General features: G+C 39.1%; 3 protein-coding genes across 4 annotated transcripts; 1 reads left to right on the top strand and 2 right to left on the bottom strand.

Moving 5' to 3' along the window:
- Nucleotides 1-470: 470 nt before the first annotated feature.
- Nucleotides 471-3866, bottom strand: aarsd1 (alanyl-tRNA synthetase domain containing 1). Its single transcript, XM_022743555.1, has 12 exons — nt 3762-3866; nt 3163-3291; nt 2833-2992; nt 2678-2735; nt 2437-2593; nt 2203-2319; nt 1910-2040; nt 1755-1821; nt 1484-1575; nt 1276-1330; nt 1100-1194; nt 471-1004 (listed from the first exon to the last, which is right to left on the bottom strand). The coding sequence occupies exons 1-12, from the start codon at nt 3798-3800 to the stop codon at nt 869-871; spliced, it is 1236 nt and encodes a 411-aa protein (XP_022599276.1). The 5' UTR covers nt 3801-3866; the 3' UTR covers nt 471-868.
- A 153-nt stretch (nt 3867-4019) lies between these two features.
- Nucleotides 4020-6411, bottom strand: LOC111220458 (putative protein PTGES3L). The gene is made up of 7 exons (XM_022743556.1): nt 6274-6411; nt 6050-6163; nt 5814-5880; nt 5612-5710; nt 5171-5260; nt 4951-5013; nt 4020-4691 (listed from the first exon to the last, which is right to left on the bottom strand). The coding sequence occupies exons 1-7, from the start codon at nt 6306-6308 to the stop codon at nt 4683-4685; spliced, it is 477 nt and encodes a 158-aa protein (XP_022599277.1). The 5' UTR covers nt 6309-6411; the 3' UTR covers nt 4020-4682.
- A 757-nt stretch (nt 6412-7168) lies between these two features.
- LOC111219984 (histone acetyltransferase KAT7-like) lies at nt 7169-14210 on the top strand. Of its 2 annotated transcripts, XR_002665037.1 has the most exons (15): nt 7169-7343; nt 8381-8531; nt 8633-8881; nt 9035-9117; nt 9607-9690; nt 9870-9968; nt 10099-10209; nt 10446-10637; nt 11050-11139; nt 11289-11429; nt 11541-11634; nt 12411-12557; nt 12759-12865; nt 13230-13386; nt 13896-14210. XR_002665037.1 is itself a non-coding variant. In XM_022742882.1 (14 exons), exons 1-14 carry the CDS (start codon nt 7326-7328, stop codon nt 13329-13331), a joined length of 1668 nt encoding a protein of 555 aa, XP_022598603.1. In that variant the 5' UTR covers nt 7169-7325; the 3' UTR covers nt 13332-14210. The 2 variants fall into 2 exon arrangements, 1 of the variants encoding a protein (XP_022598603.1); XM_022742882.1 differs by having other exon boundaries at nt 13230-14210.
- The last annotated feature ends 4015 nt before the right edge of the window (nt 14211-18225 follow it).

Genomic DNA, 18225 nt, shown 5'->3' with positions numbered 1-18225 from the left:
CACACACACACACACACACACACACACACTGAGTGACCAGATGAATAGGACTCCCTGTACAATGCAATGCAATCTGATATCACAAGTTTTATTTGTTAGGGACACTGTGGGCAAAAAGTATTGATTCAGTTTTTAGTGGTATTTAGTGGTTATGTTGTACTGGATTGCACAATAATGTAAGATGTTTGTAATATTTATGCACACTGTTTGGAAATGAGGTGACACACAACTACAGTTTCACTATATTATTTGACAGTTCTATCAGCTAGTGTTACAATGTACAAGGGTTTCCATCTTTATCACTCAGTGTAATCCTGCCAAATACAACCGCAGGAGGATTTTAAGTTACCAACAGTCTGTCTGTCTTTTGTCTAATACATAATATGTATAATATATTAAACAATATTCAAGAAACAGGTGTCTGTTTATCAATGGGGAAAATGTGTCTGAAAGCGCAGTATGAGCAGCACGACTCTGAGAGGGTGATTTTTATTAAGAATTTTTCATTGTGTGTCTAAATGGCAGGTTGTTGTGCCCTTGAGCCAGGCACTTACAGTAATATAGTTCCTACGTGTAAAATAAAAAAACGGGAAAAAAATGAATGAAACTATGATCACAGAAAAAAAAGGTTTAACAGTGGATGTTTTCAATTAATAAAAACAGTACATGACATTTAACATTCAGATATGTACAGCACATGTACCGAAGTCCATTTTATATACATGTTCATATGAACAATTTATTTCTTACATGTCCTTTAGTGTTTACCACAAAATATGGATATTTAAGACCTGAACTCCTCATTGGTTTCTAAACGCATCGTTTCCTTTAGCAAATATAAAATATTTGTATTGAGCTATTGCTGAGTTTATTCTTCTGAGGTGTGATGTTTGCAGTGCCGCTGCAGGAACGCCTCCACCTCTCCTCTCCGAGCCAGGCTGTTGGCTTTGCCTTGGAAACGTCCGTTCTTCCCTGCCCCCTTCCCTTGGAGCATCTCTAACACCCTGGAGAGCACAGGGAAGCATGCAGTGTCAACCCGCATCAACATTTTTAACAGTGGAAGCTAAATATACTGTATGTATATGGTGGCGTCTCTTACTGTGGTCCCGTCTCAGTCACTGGTCCACTGGGTCCAGCCAGTAGAAACAAACCAGGTCCCTTTTCTTCTCCAACAGTGAGGAAAACCAAAGTTTCCTAAGAGAAGAAGAAAACAAAGCTTAACAAAAATATTTAACTGCAAATACCAAGACCTAAACAGTCAGGCTGAGATCTTACCTCTGTGTTTATTTCATTGGCAATGATATTCATGAACTCGTTGTCACCCTCTTTTCTATAGAGAGAAAAAGAAAAACACCTGAACTTGATGGTTGTGCTTCAGACCTGATGAGGTCTGAGTCATTGCTGTGCATTTTTAAAACGTTTGACATGGGGACACTGTATAGTGCTGTACCTACAAACGAGGAATCTCTTGGGAATTTCTTACTTGTGCAAGCTGAAGAAGTTGCCTCTCTGGGGATTGTTCTTAAAGTTCTGCGCGATGAGGACAGCCATGTCTCGTAGCAGGCTCAGGTTAGTCTGCCAAACACATTTTTATGATGGTTAGGGAGTCTATCTGCAATGTGATTCAGTATTTGCCAAATGGAAGGGATTTAAAATTTAAAAATGAGCTCTCTATAATTAATGACCTCTTCTGGCAACTAGCAGGAATTACAACATTAATTCTCAAGCACCACTGACGGAAGAGATTCTCTTACTTTCTGTAGAAGTTTAACAGACTTCTGCAGCTTGTCAACTGCCTCAACATGCTCATCAGGGCCCGTTCTGTTGAACAACAACAAGGATTTTTTTCACGTCAAACTTGCTGAATTAGTTTAATCATTTATATTGATCATTTATACTTTGAACTTACTTCAGAAGAGACACCAGTGAGCGCTCTGTGCTGTAGCTTTTCTCTGCGTACTTCAGTACCCTGTTTCCTGCCAGGAAGATCAGGTTGGTTTTGTTTTTCTTTCCTTTCTCAGTTCCCAGAAGCTTTATTACCTAAAATTCAAATAAAGCAAAATGAAGCACGCAATTCCCAATGTTACAAATATGACATGAACATGTGTAAAATAACATGTATACAATTCAGAAGCATTAAAAATGATCCAAAAGTTACACATCCAAGTGTTTGTGTATCAGCATGTCTGCATGAAGTCGTACCTGTAAGTGACTGAGGTTAGACACATGGGTCCCACAGCACATGTTGGCATCGACGCCCTCGATATCAATGATCCGAATCGGCCCTGCATGGTCCTCTGGCAGCCCTCGACTCCTCACCTGGTTCGCACACAAACACGCATTTCATTTCATTTTTCCTTTCAAAACCTTGACTTTTGAGCCATTGATTGCAGAGTAAGAGGACTGTTTTAGCAGCAGCGAGTACATTACGCGTACCTTTTCCACTGCAGGGTCATCTATAGAGAGAAGCTGAACAGTGACAGGAACATGAGCTCTGATCCTCTCATTAATGGCTTCCTCCAGGGCCTGGAGCTGAGCAGGCTTCACACAGGGAGTGTCCAGCTCAATGGTGCTTCTCTGACGCCCCAGGTCCCTGAATTATAAAAATATAGAAGACAGGTGAACCCACGGGTCTTTAATATTTACAGAAAAAGGAATCTGTGCAGAGGTGAAGTACCAAGATGTGGTTTTGTATCCAAACATTGTATCTGCCAGTGCTGTGATCAAATGTTGACCTAAGAGTCAGGAAGAAAACAAATGTAGCTTAGAACAATTGTGTAATAATATATGATCACAATCAGTCCCTGAGCTTATCTGTTTAGTGGTCCTTACCTGAGTGTTGCTGCATGTGATCAAACCTCCTCTCCCAGTCCACCTTCACCTGCACCTCCTGACCCACCTCCAGAGGTGAACTCACAAAGTGTACTGCTTCTGGTCCCTGCCTTGTCACCCTCAAAACTGGGACATCTCCGATCAGCCCGTGGTCGTCTGGCTGAAGGAAGACACAACATACCACGTCAAGTTTAAGAATAATACTGTATAGTATGGCTTTCCATGACTTCTGATACAAAGGAGCAACATGAAACTTCTGCTCATACAATTTGCTTCTTGTAGAAATTGAAATGGATTATAATTAATATTTTGGGAGGAAAAACTGCTTACTTGTCCACCTCCCTCGGGAAACAAGATGGTGTCTTGGAGCTTGACATTGAACCCCTTAAGAGTTTCTTTCTTTCCATTGACTTCGTGCTTTAATTCAGCTGGGCTGCAGGACACTACAGAGGTAACAAACTAAAGGGGAAATGAAACATGAAATGAAAACTTATAGGAGGAGTGGGGCTGGTGGAAGTGGGTGTGAGATTTCACCGTTTTATGAAGGTCTGGGTTTTGCACAGATGTCGATCACCAACAACGTGTGAATTTGCATTAGTGCTTTTAAAACCATAAGAAACTGTGTAAAAGGTAAAATTCACCATTACCGCTGCATTACCGGCTACATTTACACTGAGCTTAAAATGACATCAACAATATAAGCAGATACAATGCGGTTATCACATCATAGTAACCTTAATCAATCCCAAATCTACAGTCTACAATTATAAGTAGTTAGCTACAGTGCTAGCCGGCTGGTGCTTTGAGTACAGTGTCATTAGCAAACATGCTAACCACTTCTGCAGAGAAGGAATGTTAAACTTCGCCAGGTTTTTTGCATATTACGAAACAGTTTATCGCTGGTGAACTGTCTGAAAACAGTGTCATACCTCTTTCATATAGCAGTCCCGTTGACACTGAAAAGCCATTGTGGAGTGTTTTAGAGGAAAAACTGTGCCTGTAACCAACACGAGTCACCACCAGATACAACTGACTACAGTACAGCTGTCAGCTTAGTACGGGTACCAAGAGAGTCCAAACTTAATTACACCGACTTGGGTGTCTTCGACTTTTCTTTCTTTCTTTCTTTCTTTTGAAAATCACGTAAATGCTATGTAAAAGGAATGTCAGAGATTGAGAACTTTATTGTTTATACTTTTTATTGTTCAGAGATATAATTTTGTTTTAGGACAACGTTCATAAAACATGCAAGACATGTATTAATATATAATATGAACACGTGCTAGAACTTATTACACAAGCTACTACAAAATACAGTGTATATAAAATGATCAAACCTGGGGTACATCAAACCATCACCATCCACTAAAGTGGTTTAAAACATCATTAACCATGACTCACTGTTATATAAATGAAATATAATCTGCTGATGTATCATGAGCATTTAAAGCATTTCTTGTAATTAAATGAGTTGTCAGTGCATTAACACATCTGCACATAGAATAAAATGAGGAATGAATGAAAGGGGGCAGCATCCTTACTGCTGAATCACTGCCACCTTCTGGAGTTGATGAAACTAAGAGAAATGTTCTTCAATTGTCACTAAACCTTTTATTCACTGACCTGTTAACATAAAATATATTACCCCAAGCACTATAGCACCAAATCATGGTTGATAAAATGTATTTTATTAAAACTGGCGATGATACGTCAGCGTACAGGGCACAAAAATATGTCAATAAATAATCTCATAGAAAATATTACATAAAACAGTATTTTGGACAGTAACACATCAGATCATCAGCAAATATTACAAGTTTCAGTGAACACAGAGGAGGAGGCAGTGAGTCTCAGTCAGACTGTAGGGGTAAAAAGAAGAAAGTGATCAATATCAACATTTAAACAATCAATACATGAAAGAGTGTTTGATTTTTCCAGTTGCATCCCAGCTTGCAAATATCACTTGGAATGAATAAATGCTGTGCATGTCTCGGAGTTTGAATGAGTTTTAGTCATCAGAGTTACTGTAAAACCAGTTGGTTTCATGGACTACAATTTTAACCATTGGTCTATTTGCAATTCCCCATATTTTAAAAGTAAGCAGAACTCTGCACTTACATCACTGAGATCACCCATATCCGGTGTTTCTCCTTTATTGCCGGTAGCCATCTCTGAGATCATCTGAAAAAGGAAACCCAGGTGTTTACACAGACACACACACACCTACGGTGGGGTCTGAAAGTCTGAGACCACTTTCCCATTATTGAGGATTCCAAACCATCAGGGAATCATGCTCAGTTTCCTGTCAGAATTTCTTTGATCTTATCACTTCACTTACGTCCATGTATCTATCGTACTCTTCCTTTCCCTCATCCTCTTCATGCTCCCAGTCTCTCCAGTTATCAAAGTCCACAGAAATCCAACTGGCCTGCAAAAAAGAAGGTGATAGAAGGTGAAACAACACAATTCAAAATATTGCTTAACCAGAAGAAGCTGACAGAGGAGCACCCTGCGTCATGGATATACTGTCACACACCTTCCCATCTTTACTGCTACTCAAAATGCTGAGGATTAATTGTGTTGCCCACTATTACAGAAGCTTTGAATGAGTTCATTTTTTAACTGATACCGACAAACATCTAGTGTCGAGACCATGTCTGACACAACAATCTCAGCAACTTAAAACTCCATTATTCCTGGGTTCATGAGACTTTTCAGAACTAAATGTAGGACAAGATAAAACCTTTTGACTGATCAATTTAAACACACACAGATTTACCTTAGCAGCATCCTTCTGGAGACGAGGCCATGCGTAATCAGGCTTCATCTTCCTCAGCAACACATTGATGGTGCGGTCATACACTCTTTCTCTGGAGTCCTTTTAAAAACAAATTTATATTTAATGTCACAATGACTGTACAGTTCAGCATACAGCATATAAAATGAGTTATATCCCATCATGCCTTAAATTGAATGCTTACATGGATTTGGACTTTGTCGTAGAAGTACAGCTCATTGTAGTACACGTCATCTGTGTCATTTTTGCAGCTGTTGTGAAAACAGGACAGGCTTGTCAGGGGAATAATTTATCACAACATACACACAATTTGCAGCATTAGACAGCTGCCCACATTATTATTTCACTCCCTGAAAATAATGGCTTTTAATAAGATTAAAGCACTAGAAAGAAATGCCACCTATATTGTTGTAAACTCACCATAAAATCAGTTTGTCTGACTGGATATCAACCTGAACATCTTTAGGTTTCTGAACCTTGAAGTTGATGGTGACATATTTCTTTCTGTCAAACCACAGCGCATGTGCTGGCTGACTGTAAAGACACAGAAAAACTATTAAACTATTAAACTGAAATGTATGATCATTTGTATTCGTATATTCAAGAGTGAAACTTCTTCATAATCAAAAAGATGCAGCACTTACCTCTCCTCTGGTCTGACAATTTTGGGCTTGTTCATTCTAATTCTTGCACCACTAAAACAAACTAAACTTACTACGTTGACTATGGAAAAGTAGAAAGCATGTGGCTTGTTGGTTCAGGCTGTGTGTTCTAATGCTGTGGCCAGGCCCTGGAAGCTATTTATAGAGCAGTTGGTATCAGCTGCTGGGGAGACATGCCTGCCACAGCCCCTTCCCCTGCCCTTTATGGTCTGTCTGTGGAACTCTCGGGAAAACAGATGCATTTTCTGGGTTCTCCAATACTTCAGTCACCCCCGACTGGGTGCTTAACAGGGTGAAGGTGGGGGCAGGGAGACACATAACAGAAAAGGTCATACCAACAAATGTAGAAACTCCACTCAGACTATTGTTCTTCAGTCATGTGACACTGCTGGACCCTGTAGCGATTTGACTAAACAAATAAATCAATAAATCTAACAGTTAATAAAAATGTTTGGTGACATCTCTGGAAATGTAATTAATAATACCAACAATACCTGAAAACAGATATTATACTGGATCAGCTTGCACTGAGGCTCATACTCAATCAGCACTGGACTCAGATTAATTAAGTATAAATAGTTGATGCAAACATGTGTCACTCAATTTAAATTAAATCAGTACAAAGGAAACGTTACGCATTTATACACAAAATGTACTAAGGTGAAGGTTGTGAATCTTCATATTTCTGAGCTGAGAGAGAGTGTGGTCTAACAAGAGTACTAGTGAGTACTAGTGGTGTAGTTGCAGTCAGTGGATCCAGCTCCAGGTGAACCCGCGGGGGTTTGTGCAGCTTAGAGTCGCCCCCTGCTGCTCCGGAGGCTCACACGCCATAGATTTCTCACCGGAAATGCAATTCACAGCTCTGTCTGTGGGGAATGTGGCGCGAGAGATCCTGGCAACCCTGTGTACATACAAACTTCTGCCTGAAAAAAAAAATCGATAAATAGTTTTCTTTCACCTTTTTGTCTAAAGTCTGGGACGTTTGGCCGTTTGTTTCTTCAAATCCACAGGAAGTAGCGTTCACCAAGGAGAAAATGCCCCGCAGACGACAGGTAAGAACAAATGTAGGTCGCACAAGAAGGTAACGTTAGCTAAGTTAGCACCGATGTGTTCCATTCTCCGGATGGGGAGAATGTCCCACCATATTGCATTCAATAATCCGACGATTTAACATGCCAAAATATGGTGGCAGTTACATTAGTTGTGCGTATTTGTAGTCCAGCAAAAAAGAATTTGACTTTATCAGTGATTTTCAATTTTATTTGATGTATGCATATTATGCTTTTGCCAACATTTTGAGCTAAAGTGAAGATAAAACTTAGTGGGCGGTCACGAGCAGCTAAACCAAATCTAAGAATTTAACGTAGGTTTTATTGCAATAAAATGAAGCTTTTGAGATACCATACGTTTGCCGAACGCACCACAATATCACAATAACGGGTATTATATGAATAATACGTAAATTATATCGATTAGAAAGCTCACCAATAAGGACTGCATCTTAAACTCTGAGATTTGTCAATGCAGTTTGGTTTTCAGAGTCTATTAGCCGTATTTAGAAAGCCGGGGCAGCTTAGCTAACGTTACAGGCTAAGCTAACAATAATAATAGGTTGTTGAAGTGCTGACTTGTAGCCTTTACTGTGAAGCCACTACTTGTAACATTATCTGACTAACCTTAGGGTCAGTTGCTTTTTCAAATGTACCAAATGCTAACTGTGGTTAAATGTATTAGCTAGTCATAACTGTTTAGCCTAATGTTACTACAAATGTAGCTAACAGCAAGCTGTCAGCTGTCTGTGACCTTTCTCTCAAAACATGATTACAGAAGTAGTCGTATAAAAACAGTGGGCAAACCCGTAAACAGCTCTTGCTACACAAGAGTCCCTTTGTCCCACATTTTGGGTAACTGAATTTATGAGTCCAATATCAACAGCTATTAGCAAGCTAACCTCATTGACTGACTTTTGTAAGACAAACCCTTATTGTCACGTGTAATTTATTTCCATGAGACATCAGCCTTAAACTTTTTGTGCTGTGATTATAGAATGTGTGTAGGATTTCTCTCATTTAATGTTTTTACCTGATAGAGACACATGGCAGGCAGTGGTTCAGATGGAACTGAAGACTCAGACTCGTCCGCTGAAAGAGAGCAGACCAATAGTTCAGAGAGTGATGGAAACATGCCGAAGAGACAGCGTCTCACCAGAGCCTCTACACGCCTTAGCCAAAGCTCTCAGGGTTGGTGAAGACATTCTGTTCATGCAATATAAAGCTTTTACAGTCGTCTTCATCTCAGCTTGTTCATAAACACAGTGGCTGTTTGACTTTTGTTGCTCCAGACACTCCGGACTTGAAACGAGCTGCAGACCACGATGAATCTCCACCATTGACGCCCACAGGAAATGCCCCCTCCTCTGAATCTGAGCTGGACATCTCCAGCCCCAATGCTTCTCATGATGAGAGCCAGGCCAAAGACCAAGCCAACAGAGACTCAGATAAAGACCTCTCCCATCGACCTAAGCGCCGCCGCTGTCATGAGACCTACAACTTTAACATGAAATGCCCTACACCGGGGTGTAATTCACTTGGTAAAATATCTGACCTTTTGCAGATTTTATTATATTTTAGATATTTTTATTAGATTATTTATAGGAATTAGATTTTGATTTGTATTCCGCCACATCCACTACTATCATAATATTGTATCAATACAAATAACTTAATTTTCTCCATTTGCCCAGGTCACCTCACGGGGAAACACGAACGCCACTTTGCTGTATCAGGTTGCCCTCTTTACCACAATCTTTCTGCTGATGAGTGCAAGGTGAGTATCTTAAAAGAGTCGGCTGTATTTTTGTTGTCTCTGTTGTGCTTGGTTATTCAACACGTTTGTCCTTCCATTTTTTATTTTATCCCCTCATCATGCAACCCCTTTAATATGTTTGATATTTATACATCTATTTACATGATGCCTTTTGGGGAGTCTAGAATGAGTTGCATCAGTCAGTTTAATATCTTAGTCAGACACAAAATAGTTGAACTGTGTTTTTTATTCAAACTTTACTGGGAACGGAAAGCTCAATGAAATTGAAAACAGACAAAAAACACATAAAACAACAAGAATTAAATATCACAGTGTTGCAAAATTACATGTAAAGTCACATATCACTTAAAAAGGTCTTTAAACAGCTTTAAATCAACTTACTAGTGCTATTATACAATATGTTAATCAGGCCTAGAAATGTTTTTGTTTTTGTTTGTTTTTTTTGTTTTTTTACATAAACTGTAATCCATTCTTGTCTCTTGATTTTAGGTGAAAGCCATCAGCCGTGAGAAACAAGAAGAGGAAGTGAAAGGGCAGGAAGAAAGCAACTCACGCCATGCAACGCGTCACCAGGTAGTTCCTTTTTGCAAAGACTAGCGTTACATCATTAGGTTTACTTTTTACCAGGGAGCATATGAATGCTAAGTTTGGCTGCTCAATTAATAGTGTACAGCTTCTCCTAGTACTAGTAGTACTGGCCAGCTCTCATATTACCATGGAAATGACTGATGTATTTTTATCTTGCTTTTCAGACACCAACATCGAAACAGAGCAGGTACAAAGAGCAGGTGGCTGAGATCAGGAAGGGGCGAAACTCTGGCCTGCAGAAGGAGCAGAAAGAAAAGCACATGGTACATCACTGGCGCTCCAACATGCCGTTGTTCATTTGCTGTCACTCCACATTTTGCTGTTACTACTGGTACTGCATCACATAGCTGGTATGTCGTCTCATCTCTGTACCTGCTTCTGTCTGATCCACAGGAGCATCGGCAGACACACAGCAACACCAGAGAACCTCTGCTGGAGAACATCACCAGTGAATATGATCTGGAGCTGTTCAGGAAAGCTCAGGCCCGAGCATCTGAAGACTTGGTAATGGGCGGGTTCATGTTTCCATAAGTATTACTCTTAAATTAAAATTTTCAGACTAAAATAATTACTCATTAATACCAGTTAATGAATGAGAAAAAATTGAACTAATGCAGTAATAACGACTGGGACAAATTGCTGTGGTCCTCTTCTGTAAAGTTGGACCTACTTTGGTGTTAGATACGAACACACTGACCTCACTGTGTATCTCTCTGTTTCTATATCCTCCCCCCCTGCAGGAGAAGCTGCGTATCCAGGGTCAGATCACAGAGGGCAGTAACATGATCAAAACCATCCTGTTCGGCCGCTACGAGCTGGACACCTGGTACCACTCGCCCTATCCTGAGGAGTACGCACGTCTGGGTCGCCTCTACGTCTGCGAGTTCTGCCTGAAGTACATGAAGAGCCAGACCATCCTCAGGCGACACATGGTGAGAGTCAGAATCTCAAAGTCTGCGATGAACCATTGGTGTTGTGTTAATACTGTTGAGCCACAGTGTTTTCAGTGGCATGTTTGATTCTTCTTGTTATTGTAATTATTATGAGCCATCTGACTGATGGCCCATAATAATTACAGCATAAAATAGAGGTCTGTAAATGTTTAAAAAGGATTTAGTCATTACATTTATAGGCTGGCTCCTCCGTAATTTAGAAGTGAGTAATTTTGTTTTTTATTCTAGAAGAAACTGAATTTTGGCAAAATAACTGTTTATTACTCATATCATCATCATACCATGCCTATTGATGCTGCATTACAGCCTTTGAATATATATCTTTTTAACATATCTGTATTGAGTTGTCTGAATGTAACACTGATGTCCGTTGTATTATGTGTGTTTTTAGGCAAAGTGTGTGTGGAAACATCCTCCAGGAGACGAGGTGTACAGAAAAGGAGCTATATCTGTGTTTGAAGTCGACGGCAAAAAGAATAAGGTTGAGAAACTCAAACTTCAAAATGTCTGTTTTCTTTACTCCTGGTTCTGTCCATATCGGGAAATTGGTTACATATCCATTTGTAAACCAAGTGTCACAGACAGTGACAGTGACTGTGTTAAAGTGATTAAATGCTATTTTGTCCACAGATCTACTGCCAGAACCTGTGTTTACTTGCCAAGCTTTTCCTGGACCACAAAACGCTGTATTACGATGTGGAGCCGTTTCTCTTCTACGTCATGACTGAAGCTGATAACACTGGCTGCCATTTAGTGGGATACTTTTCCAAGGTAAATGAAAAACATGGGATTTACGGTACATGCAGTATATTAAATTATATTTGTGTTTAAAGAAGCATCTGAAAACATTTATCCTATTTTTTTTTTTTTTTTCACTTCAAGGAGAAGAATTCTTTCCTGAACTACAACGTATCCTGTATCTTGACGATGCCACAGTACATGAGGCAGGGTTTTGGCAAGATGCTCATTGACTTCAGTATGTTCAGTTTGTTTTTTCTCATTTTGTCAATTGGTTACTCTGTCCAAATGCTTGTAAAGAATGTTGACTGCCTAAAAAGTGTGATCAATCCTTGATGGGGAATATTGCTTAGGCAGTTTAAATTGATGTGTTATTTCCATGGTCTAGGAAAAGACCGGATTATTTATGTGAACTCTGAAAAACTGAACTCTCCTCAGTGAAAAATAAGGCAGCAGGAAAGACTGTTGAGATAAGAACTGAGACTGTCTTGGATGCCTTGCTAACAAAATATTTGACTTCCCTTGGCCGGTTCATTGAATAATAAATGAGAAATGGACCTCACTGATATCATGAATCTGACTGAAAAGGATTCTGTTACCTTGTTCAGTGGATATAAAGTCAGCTCTTTTAACTCAGAAGTTTATTCACTGTAGAGGTAAATCTGCGCAGCGTAAACTGTTTCTTTAAATGAAGCTCTGTATTTGTCATTTAAAATTTTTTTTCCCTCCTGCTCAGTCAACAACATACAGTAGCTTCAGTAAGGTCATTTATTGGGGGCTCTTGCATTAGATTGTTATTTGTGATATAACATCCACCCCTGTATTACCACTTATAATGTAATCTAAATGCTGGCAGCAAAGTAAAATACAATTTGCATTAATTAGTATGAACCATTTTGTCTAAAAAGTTTTGACTGGTCTGTTAATTTCAAACTTAGATTTACAACAATGGCTTGGATCTTTAATCTTAAAAGCATACATGCTCTCGTTGACCGTTCTCTGTGCTGCGTTCAGGCTACCTGTTGTCCAAAGTGGAGGAGAAGGTGGGCTCACCAGAGAGGCCCCTGTCTGACCTGGGCCTCATCAGCTACCGAAGCTACTGGAAAGAAGTGTTACTCCGATACATGTACAACTTTCAAGGCAAGGAGATCTCCATCAAAGGTGAGTGAGAACACAGAACTCATGCAGGTTTCATTTGTATTGCTCTTCTACCAAAAAACATTCCAGCATAAAGTGAAGCTCAGAACCAGGATGGGAAAGACTTTTACCACATGTAAAGATTAATTTCAACAATGTATATACACACACACACACACACACACACAAAAACATTTACTGGTGTAATATTTGCTTGATGCACAGAGATCAGTCAAGAAACAGCTGTCAATCCGGTGGACATTGTGAGCACCCTGCAGTCTCTTCAGATGCTCAAGTACTGGAAGGGAAAGCACTTGGTGTTGAAGCGACAGGTAAGATGCGTGTCTACTGGCCTGTGTAGCTCCTGTGTTGTTGCTTTTTTTCTGTTGAAGTTTATCATCTCACTCGGTCATTTTTATTGTAACAAAATGTTAATATGAAGAGATCATGTTGCAGTATTTTCACATCTAAATGAAAAGTTGAATTTAAATACTTGAGTTAATTATGATGGACATAAATTTAACTCTTTTTTGTTTATAGTTTGTTTTTTTTTTTGGAATTTAAATGTCAAGAAAAATTATATAATTTTTTTTCCACATACCTCAGGCCCAATGTATTTATTCCTGTTGAAAAATGACTCAAAAGTAATCCCTGTATTTGACGGCCCAGTTTAATTCCTTCTGTTCTTCCTCTCAGGACCTGATTGATGAGTGGAAAGCAAAGGAGATCAAGCGGGGCAACAGCAACAAAACCATCGACCCGAGCTCACTAAAATGGACCCCTCCCAAAGGGACATAAGCACTAAGATCCTCAGGCTACTGAATGAACTCACCTCCAGCCTCACCAGCCACAAGTAGCCTAGACCTATGAACTGTCAATAAAGATCAGTGTTTGCTTTCTGTCATATTTTTTTTTTTTTTTATCCTGCTTAGTTCTGCTTATTTGTGTCATTTTTTTACTTTTATATTTTTCTTTCCTTCATATTTTAAGCACCATACGTTCCAAATCGACTGATTCTTGACAGTAGAAAATCTATTTGTCTTATTTGTTTTAAAACTGCCTACGTCTACTAAGCTTTGAATGTTAAATGATAAACGGTCCAGTGTGGTGGATAACATGAATGTTTAAAAAAAAAAATACATACCTACATTTTGCAGCATTTACAGGCTGTTATTTTTATTTCTTTCAAGAAATGTGCATTTTGAAGATGGTAGATATTTTTGTTTGGGATTAATACAATAATCGTTAGCATGAACTGAAGCTGTAAGCGGAGTGTGTCTCGAGGAGTGTGATGTATGGTAACGTCTTTGGTTGGTGAAAAATTGTATAGATCATAGTAACGTGTACTTTTTTTCTCCCTAGCTCCATCAATACAGGATTTGGACCCATTCTTCTGGTGAACCTGCCAAATAATGGAATAATAAATTGAGATATTTTTAATCTGCTGAGAATATGATAAAATGATGACAATACCACTGTAAGAATGCACATAGAAATAAAACAACCTCAGGTTTTTATACTGATACAATCATACCTTGCTTGTGTGGTTTCTCTGAAACATCGACGCCAGTGGTTGTTGCAGGTGGATTTATTCTGGTTAAAGATTCTGTAATAAAAACAGAAAACATAATGGGATTATCTTTGCCTTGTACTTTTGATCATAATTGTTAAATGTGTATGAGCAATTTGATATTTTTAATATCAATAAAAGCTGCATTGATATTTTGAAACGAGTTAGATTTGGTTTCTTGGGTGTTTGTGCTCACCAGCACTGGAAATGCTTCTTCCCATCAGACCCACAAATGTCTCTCCTTTATTTCCTACAAGTGTAAGGAAGATGATCACATTTACAAAGGTTATAATGCAACCCTGATGCTGCCATAAAAAAACTGAAATGATTTAATTTGAAAAGTGTATTTATTTATTTTTTTAAATCATGTTTTCAAAGATATTTACTGGGTTTTCAGTGGCATTATACTGTAACATCAAGCTACTTACTTCTGTTTACTTGAAAGGGTTTCTTAATACCTGTGGGGTAAAAAAACAAAACAGAAAAGACCAGTGGATTTAGTTTAGACAGAAATATAATGGACCACTATTTTTTTTATTCTGTTTGTTTTTAATGGAGGCAACCTGAACGTTTCCCCATGAGTCCGTAGAAGCGAAGGGCTTTAGATCTCTTCATCAGAGTGGCGATCGGGTGGGTCAGACCCGTCTCCAGGGACTCATCCTGCAAGAAAAACCATTACACTTTTGATTTTTTTTTTCCAGCATGATTAATCAGTAATTAAATCTACTTTTTTAATTTATAATTATTCCCCACATTGTCATCGAATCACATGCATATCACATTTAATCCAGAATTCTTTGATATTTATTATCATTCAACCAGAAAGTTCAGAGCATTTCTCCAATTAATAACAAATAAATCACATTGAAATTACTCGTGCTCACCTGCCAGTCTCTAGATAATCCTCTCTCCTCTTCCACACTCGACGACAGTCCCTGATAGGTTTGCAACAAAGCACAAAAAGTCACAACAGCCAGCTGGATCTTCCAGTTATCCATGTTTTTGCAGAAGAGAAATGCTTTGGTTCTGAATCTCTTCGATCAAAGGAATATATATATATATATATTTTTTTTTTTTTTTTGTTTGGCTCGCCAAACGCTTAAAACCACATTTAAAATGATGTTGGAAGGAAGTGACTCAGTGTTATTTTGCCTGTCCCAACTGTATCACAGTGCATTTATACCTCTGTACCCCCGCTGCTAGACCCCTCCCCTCTACACATGATTACGCACTTGTCTCCATTGTATTTAAAAACCTCCAGATTTGTCATATTACAGCTTTTTTTTTTTTTTTTTGATCTGGCTTTTCAGCATGAAATACTTTGCAGCCATCACAAAGTAAAAGACTGATTTACATGGTGAATCAAAGATGTTTCTGTATGAAAGTACTGTATTTCTTCAGTTGCTCTGTAACTGATACTGGGACGCCCCCAAAAAGATTTATTAGCTTCTTTAGTCTTTAGTTCAAAAGAAGACTCACATGTTCAGTAACATTAAAGCTCAAATATTTACATTTGAGGTGTTCCATTTTTTATGAGACATCTGGATTGCTATTGGTCTAAAAATATTCCCCTGTTGCTCATTTGTGACCCTGTGATGTGCACATGCTTCTTTGATATCACTGAGGAAGAGGGCAGGACAAGCAGGCGATGCTCTCCAGATATAACCATCTGCTTTGAAGGTAGAGCTTTATTAGTTAGCCAAGTGACTTGGTGCCTTCCTGCTACTCCTGGATTTATTGAGCAGGACAACACAGGCGTGACCTCTGAAGGCAAGTGGGCTGGATCGTATGTAACGCTCGTGGTCAGAAGTCAAGCAGAAGATGAGGAAAGATGTGCTCATTATTTGGAAATAGACAGTTGACATTTCAAGTGCTATGAAATATGTATGAATTGTGTCGCACATCATAACCTGAAATATACTGAAACAGTTAACCATGTTGATATTTCTTCCTTTTTTTTTTTTTTTTTTTACTCAGCAATATTTATGTTCCATCTCCTGAGATAATTACACTGTTATTAAACCTTTTCATGATCTTTACTTACTTAGCCATTTAAATGCTCTGTTTTAATGAAAGCTGAGCTCTTTTTCCAACACTCCGGCTATAGAAATTTCTGGAGAGGCAATTACTTGACAATTGGTGTGCTGTAAGGACACCCACTTGAAACAAAGCTGACACACGCATCAAATGCTTTGATCCACACACAGGTGCTTCTAAAAGCAAGAAAAGCCCGGGAGAATTAGGCCTGAAAAGCAATTACACCTGAACAGCCCTCATGTGCACATAGTCTAATCCACAGCTAACGTAAAGTGCCGAATCAAAAGAAATCAGAGGCACAACATTAGCATATGAAATGGTTGAGTCACAAAGAGCTCCCGTAATGACAGAACACTGCATTTCCATGTGACGCAGGGGAGCGGCTGGGGAGAGGCCATTTCTGCTGCACACCGCTGGTGATTCACTGCAGGGTGTAGAGTCTGATGCTAACCTCTGATCCGTTGCACCCTCACCTTATCTGAGTCTTCTATGACATCTCAAGTGCACAACGATTTCAGGTTACGGGAACGGGTCACTGTGCCCTCTTCAGTGAGCTCCAATCTTGTCCAGACCAGAACCACGTTACCTCGATCTGTGTGCATCATCCTCTTACAGGTGCATCATGGGGCACGCGTGGTTGAAGAGATCAGCTGTGCTTTATTTTGATGGGGGTGTTTTGTTGCATATAGACAACATGTGTTACTGTAATTTATTCTGATTCGTTTTATATCGAGAGGTTTTTATTTTTGAAATAAACAGTCAGCAGTCTCATACAGTTCTGAGTTTCAGGTTGTCTTCTGTCTCTGACTGAAATCAAGGTTTTATTTTGAAGTATTGGTCAGCCTGTGAAATATTTTTTAAAAAGATGTATGGATATATTTTTATTTCTTTATTGGAGATAGAGGAAATAAGGGGAGAGTGAGATGGGGAGTGACATGCAGCAAAAGGTTGCATTGGTTGGCACCTTGACCCCTCAGCCACCAGAGCTCCCGCCGAAAGATTTATCATTTTTAACAGGAAGGCTACAAACTGAGGACGTAATTGAACTGATGTCCTGTTGAGTTGAACTGTAGGAAAAGTGGGAAATGTAAGTTCCAGTGTGTCTGTAATTTGAACATTTCAACCTCTGCTGCTTCGATTGTAACCACTTTTTAATATCTGGTTCTTATTAGTCTCCCAAGTTTATGTTTTAATAACGTGCAATACTAAATCACTCAAGTCCCCCTTTAATCCAAGCCTCAAATAGTACATTCAAAAAGATTTATTACTAGCGTTCAAACATCTTACAGACTTGACTGATATCACTAATTCAGCTGTGGATATTACTGTTTACTGCCACTGAAATACAGTCTATTATATTACACTCATCATCAACAGGAAGGGAAATTGTACATGACAGATACAAAAGACGGTATCTGTGCTTAATTTCTTTGTGGTCTGAACTAATAAAAACCATCATCTTTTGTATTCTTGAGTCTTGCGCGTAACTGCTTTCATATGGTGTTTAGTTAAGGCCACCATGCTGCCAGTGTAACAGTCTCACTGTTTTTCTGAGACAACTGTTAAAATCAGCTAAATCATGTTATTTTATTCCTCACTCAGGACAAGCTACAAGTAGATACAGATAAATGACACACCTGAAAAAAGAAAAAAAAAACCCAGTGGAGGACATATTACTGCTGGAGCTGAGGGCCTTAATCTCCCGTTGACAGACGCTGTGTTATCAGATGAGCCACTGTGGCGGGTTTAATCTGGAGGCCTGATATCATCGCCTCAGCCTGACAGAGCGGCTGTGAGGCCGACTGATAGACCCGCTATCTCCACACAATCCGAGTCCATCTTAACACTGACAAATTAGTCCCTTCACGGTGGGCTGGAGCCAGTCAGTCAGGCGAGTGGAGGGAGAAACGTGACAAACGTTCACCACTGTGCTATGCAATTATAACATGCTAAAGAAACTATTAATGAGCTTTAAATGATGTAAAATTCAACGTTTCAGCTGCATCCTGTGTGTGTCTTATGTTTTCATGTGCTAAGAAAACTCCAATTAGAAAGCTCCAATTACACAGCTGGTTTTACTTCATC

This window comes from Seriola dumerili, unplaced genomic scaffold (assembly GCF_002260705.1).
Source record: "Seriola dumerili isolate Sdu_G_001 unplaced genomic scaffold, Sdu_1.0 BDQW01000068.1, whole genome shotgun sequence".
Classification (NCBI taxonomy): Eukaryota; Metazoa; Chordata; class Actinopteri; order Carangiformes; family Carangidae; genus Seriola; species Seriola dumerili.
The sequence above is the reverse complement of the archived record's forward strand: the minus strand, read 5'-3'. Positions and strand labels throughout refer to the sequence as shown.

What these genes read in the sequence shown, in the direction of transcription:
- LOC111219984 (XM_022742882.1), top strand. An exon ending in TAGTGGGATACTTTTCCAAG is followed by an intron (nt 11,430 to 11,540) that starts GTAAATGAAAAA and finishes TTTCACTTCAAG; the next exon opens with GAGAAGAATTCTTTCCTGAA. An exon ending in CAAGGAGATCTCCATCAAAG is followed by an intron (nt 12,558 to 12,758) that starts GTGAGTGAGAAC and finishes CTTGATGCACAG; the next exon opens with AGATCAGTCAAGAAACAGCT.
- aarsd1 (XM_022743555.1), bottom strand. Translation starts at nt 3,800, where the DNA reads ATGGCTTTTCAGTGTCAACGGGACTGCTATATGAAAGAG. An exon ending in TCACATGCAGCAACACTCAG is followed by an intron (nt 2,736 to 2,832) that starts GTAAGGACCACT and finishes CCTGACTCTTAG; the next exon opens with GTCAACATTTGATCACAGCA. An exon ending in CTGTTAAACTTCTACAGAAA is followed by an intron (nt 1,576 to 1,754) that starts GTAAGAGAATCT and finishes TGTGTTTGGCAG; the next exon opens with ACTAACCTGAGCCTGCTACG.
- LOC111220458 (XM_022743556.1), bottom strand. Translation starts at nt 6,308, where the DNA reads ATGAACAAGCCCAAAATTGTCAGACCAGAGGAGAG. An exon ending in TCAGACAAACTGATTTTATG is followed by an intron (nt 5,881 to 6,049) that starts GTGAGTTTACAA and finishes TTTTCACAACAG; the next exon opens with CTGCAAAAATGACACAGATG. An exon ending in AGTACGATAGATACATGGAC is followed by an intron (nt 5,014 to 5,170) that starts GTAAGTGAAGTG and finishes TTCCTTTTTCAG; the next exon opens with ATGATCTCAGAGATGGCTAC.